Source organism: Esox lucius, chromosome 2, assembly GCF_011004845.1.
Source record: "Esox lucius isolate fEsoLuc1 chromosome 2, fEsoLuc1.pri, whole genome shotgun sequence".
Lineage (NCBI taxonomy): Eukaryota > Metazoa > Chordata > Actinopteri > Esociformes > Esocidae > Esox > Esox lucius.
This window is the reverse complement of record NC_047570.1, coordinates 12,821,999-12,826,068: the sequence shown is the minus strand read 5'-3', so window position 1 is coordinate 12,826,068 and position 4,070 is coordinate 12,821,999. Positions and strand designations below refer to the sequence as shown.

Genomic DNA, 4,070 nt, shown 5'->3' with positions numbered 1-4,070 from the left:
GCTGGGTTGAAGTGACAGTACGATTATCCAATCACGACATGCGCCTTGCATTGAGAACACCATCTATTGGGAAGTTCTTGCTGGGTTGGAAGCATATTGGATAAGAGAAATTGACATGGGCGGGGATTATAAAATGATGCTGGGCGTTATTATTTGGATTTCTGAAGTTCCGTGTTCGTAGACAAGGCACCACGCTGTGGACATAAATATATCATTCAGAATCATCCAGATGTGTGGAATTAGACAGAATTCACGTGTGTTAAAAATTGTTGTTTTGATTATTTAGAACCTTATAGCTTCAATCAGAGTTTAGTTTATTTTTTTAGATGTACAGGTGCAATATTTATATTCATTTATTTTGTGTGATAACAGAAAAAATGCAACAACACTGTTTAGATATAGATATTTTGATATTAACCAATGTCATACATATAAGGTAATATGAAAAAGTGGCAACTCTGCAACGTTGACATAGGCTACAATGATAATACTTTGTCCACAAGATCAACACATTTCATTAGACACAATGGCTGAGGTTTCTAAGTGTTGCATATTTGGAGTGTTTTTATACTAATATATTTAATAATTCTTTAAAACGATTCAGCTCTGCCTGGCTCCATCATGTTCAAATGATATGCCATTGTGTAAAAGAAGTAGGTCAACCACAAGATAGAAACTCATATTTTATTGTAACACTGATAAGAATTGTAACACACTGAGGTAAGTTAAATAATCCACTTTTGTAAGTTCTGTCCTGCAGTGGCACACAGTATTCAGCAAGCGTTAGAATCCTCAAAGTCTGCAGGAGCTAGTACCATCCCACGTCTGTCCAGTTCACAGTTTAATATAAAGTTGTTTTTGTCCTTTTAAAAAAGGGGAGCACTAGTTTTTAATCATGACATCTCCATCTAGTTGGCTTACCAGTTCCTCACTTTACACCACCAGTGTGGTTTACAGAGATAAGACTGTAAAAAAAATCCCCTGAGGGAGAACATGACATTCTGGTGTTTTTGATATGAGAGAGAACAGAGAAGCCGATCCACTCCAGCCATGACTTGCTGAGTTTGTGAATGTTGCTACCGTTTCTGCTGATGTCTTGGCAAAGTCTCACAGTACCCTGTGAGATAGAGATATGAATTGAGTCCTTGGTGCGGGGGGAGAGAGGGCAGTCAGAGGATGGTCTCTCTACACACAAGACTTTGTGCGCATTCAGAGGGTGAGTCCAGAGGAGCAGGTGGGTTGGGAGGTCCTGGCACTGTAGGTGGACGGCGCAGGGACAAGGAAGGGGAACTCAAGGCCCCACAGCTCTGGAGGTGCAACTCTTCATGGGCACGCTTCCTTGGGCTGCTAATGATACGTTGTGACTGTGTCATCACCTGTACATAGTAACGTTAACAGAAACCAACAAATACATTAACATACCTTACACTACATCATAAACCAGATTCATCAAACAATGGTTTCACTTTCTTACCGGAACATTTTAATTTCAACATGCCATTGGATTATTTATTCACGTCAATTTACAGACTAACCTGATCAATGACATTGGCGCTGAATATCGCTTCCTCCATATGTCTCTCGTCAGACTTGATGACATACTTGATGCTGTTGACCACCTGCTGGACCTCCAGAGGTAAACTGCAGCTGGAGTGCTCCAGGAATTTGGCCACAAGGATTTTGGTGTCTTTGTATGTCTTGAGGTCAGCCAGTGAGCGGGGGCGCTCGCCAGAGACCCCGCGCAGGGCTCTGGGTTTTAGGCGGATGTCCACTCTCCTCACCTCTTTCTGCTTCCTGCCACTACGGGTGCCAAGTTTTGCAGCAGTGTGGACGAGAGACTCTGTACACACTGAACACACAGTAACATCCAATCAGATTGGACTCAACACATTTAACACACTTTTGCACTGTAAGTATTGCTCATAAAAATGTGTTCAGTTCTAAATGTGTGTGTTGTGTTTGTGTATACATAGTGGATTGGGGTGTAAGGTTCTGCTGTGGTGCCAATACCTTGCTCTGGTGAAGTCTGAGGGGAATCTTCAGGAGGAGGGGTGCTTGTAGTGGCACAACCACAGCTTTCACCTGCAGAGAAACATGTGGACCTTATGGTGACTAAGCACCTACGCTCAACCATTTGTGCATTTCCACAAATGAAGTGATGCCAGTACCCTGTAGTATCATCAATTCACTCCACACACTCAAACTGGCAATCCTTCAGTCCAACTGTGATCTGATTAAGCTAGTTGGTCTAAGAACATAAACAACATAAACGTCTCACGTACTTCCGGATATGGAGCTGCAGGAGATGGGGTCGCTGGACGAGCGTACGATGCGGGCCAGCTTGCGGTACCTCCTGCCAGACCGGAGCATGCGGGGCCTGTCTGCGGGCGCTGAGGTACCGGGGGGCTGAGAGGCTGGGGATGAGGAAGCGGAGGACGGGGACCACACGCTGAAACAGAGCCTGGAGCCACGATGCCGGGTAGGGGGAGACAAGGAGGGGCAGGCAGGGGGAGACAAGGAGGGGCAGGCAGGGGGAGACAAGGAGGGGCAGGCAGGGGGGCTCTGGTTTGCTGAGGCTTCCTCTATGGAGACTGTGGCTGAAGAGGAGGAGGCAGATGGCAGGAAGGGAGGAATAGGAGGGACCGGAAGAATCAGCTGCTTCCTACTGGCTCGTTCGCGCAATGGTTTATTTGGTGTAGCTCCTCCCTTGGGCTTCTCATGCTGCAGTGTGTTGATGTTCTCCATGGAACAGCCTGGATTGCGAGGCATGTCCTGGGTGTGGGAGGACTCGCTGAAGTCAATATTGTCGTGCTGGGCCAGGCCGCGTTGGCGGTGGGTATAGCGGGCACTGAGCTCTAGACTGGCACAGCTGCCACCAGTGGGGGCGTTGCGCAGTGGGCAGTAGGAAGAGGAGTCAGAGCCCTGTACCTCCAGGGAACAGAGGTCCTCCGAGGAGCAACTGCAGCCTGGAATGTCTGCCACCTCCTCTGATACCAATGGAGAGGCACTTTCCATGGAAGCTAGGTTAGGACATAGGAAAGCACAAGCATTAGCTTGCACAGACCAAGCAACAGTATACTAACCCTATGGGTGAGATACACCAGTCAGTTCACACAGTGTCATTTTGATGCACTATTCCTTACCCTGAGTACTGAGCCCAGCTGTGGTGTTTCTCTCACAGAGGCTGGATTCAGTGGCCTGATGATCAATGCTGGTAGTGAACTGCACATAGGAATATGTGGACAGACACAAAAAAATGAATTCCTACAGTTGGCAAAAGGAGAAGCACATTTCCAAAGAGACACTGAGGTAGGGAATCAAATAATTAGTGAAACCATTACTAAAGATGAGGAACATCTATCAGTGGCCTCTGCTAATTTGACTAACATTTGACTACCTAAGCCTTCAGTACAACACAGGCCCACAGAGGGCGCTCTAAGAACATCATTCACTGCAGGAGGAATTCCTCTGGGATTTCTGAGGTGGTGAGCTGTCACTGTAATATTTTTTTAATGATATTATGCATTTTATGTGCTCACTGTCTCCCAACATGATGTTTAAATAACAGCAGTGCATATAAAGAATAGCCAGTTTCTGAGTAACATGGCATGCTTATGTTCCCTGTAATACCATTCATAGTGATGTAGTGCACAGCCTCAGTCTTATTGTTCGTAAGACGCAGTGACCTGTACAAACGGATCATTTTGGGACCAACTGAATTTGCCAAGTCAGTGGGAATCACTCTAGGCTGCTGTCCAATGAGGAAAACATCTACTAGCAGACAGTCCCCTCAGGTGCTCTTCCTGATCTGACACTTCAAAAGCATTTACTGCAGGTGAGGAAACTTTATATTGATTTGACCTCGTTTACACGTCCTTTGTTAGAATGTTTTCAGAAGATTTGTGAGGAGAGCTGTAGAAGATGGGGAAAACACTTCTGGTATTATGTTGTAGACCAATAAATCATATAAATACCATTCAATCATTGTTTGGGGCTGAGTGGTGCTTTGTGTCACTCCTTGGAAAGAGAAGTGCTCTTGTCTATTACACAACAGTGAAGGGAAGCCACTG

The 4,070-nt window shown here is 45.7% G+C and overlaps 1 protein-coding gene across 1 annotated transcript in view; it reads right to left on the bottom strand.

Annotated features, from left to right (window-relative positions):
• Window positions 1–670: 670 nt before the first annotated feature.
• Window positions 671–4,070, bottom strand: part of fam189a1 (family with sequence similarity 189 member A1) — a 137,400-nt gene continuing 134,000 nt past the window's right edge. The window contains exons 8-12 of the mRNA XM_029124013.2: window positions 3,144–3,222; window positions 2,283–3,020; window positions 2,011–2,082; window positions 1,536–1,849; window positions 671–1,376 (exon numbers count right to left, since the gene is read on the bottom strand). Coding sequence (XP_028979846.2) covers window positions 1,170–1,376; window positions 1,536–1,849; window positions 2,011–2,082; window positions 2,283–3,020; window positions 3,144–3,222 — 1,410 coding nt within the window. The 3' untranslated portion in view covers window positions 671–1,169. The remainder of the gene's footprint in view (window positions 1,377–1,535; window positions 1,850–2,010; window positions 2,083–2,282; window positions 3,021–3,143; window positions 3,223–4,070) is intronic.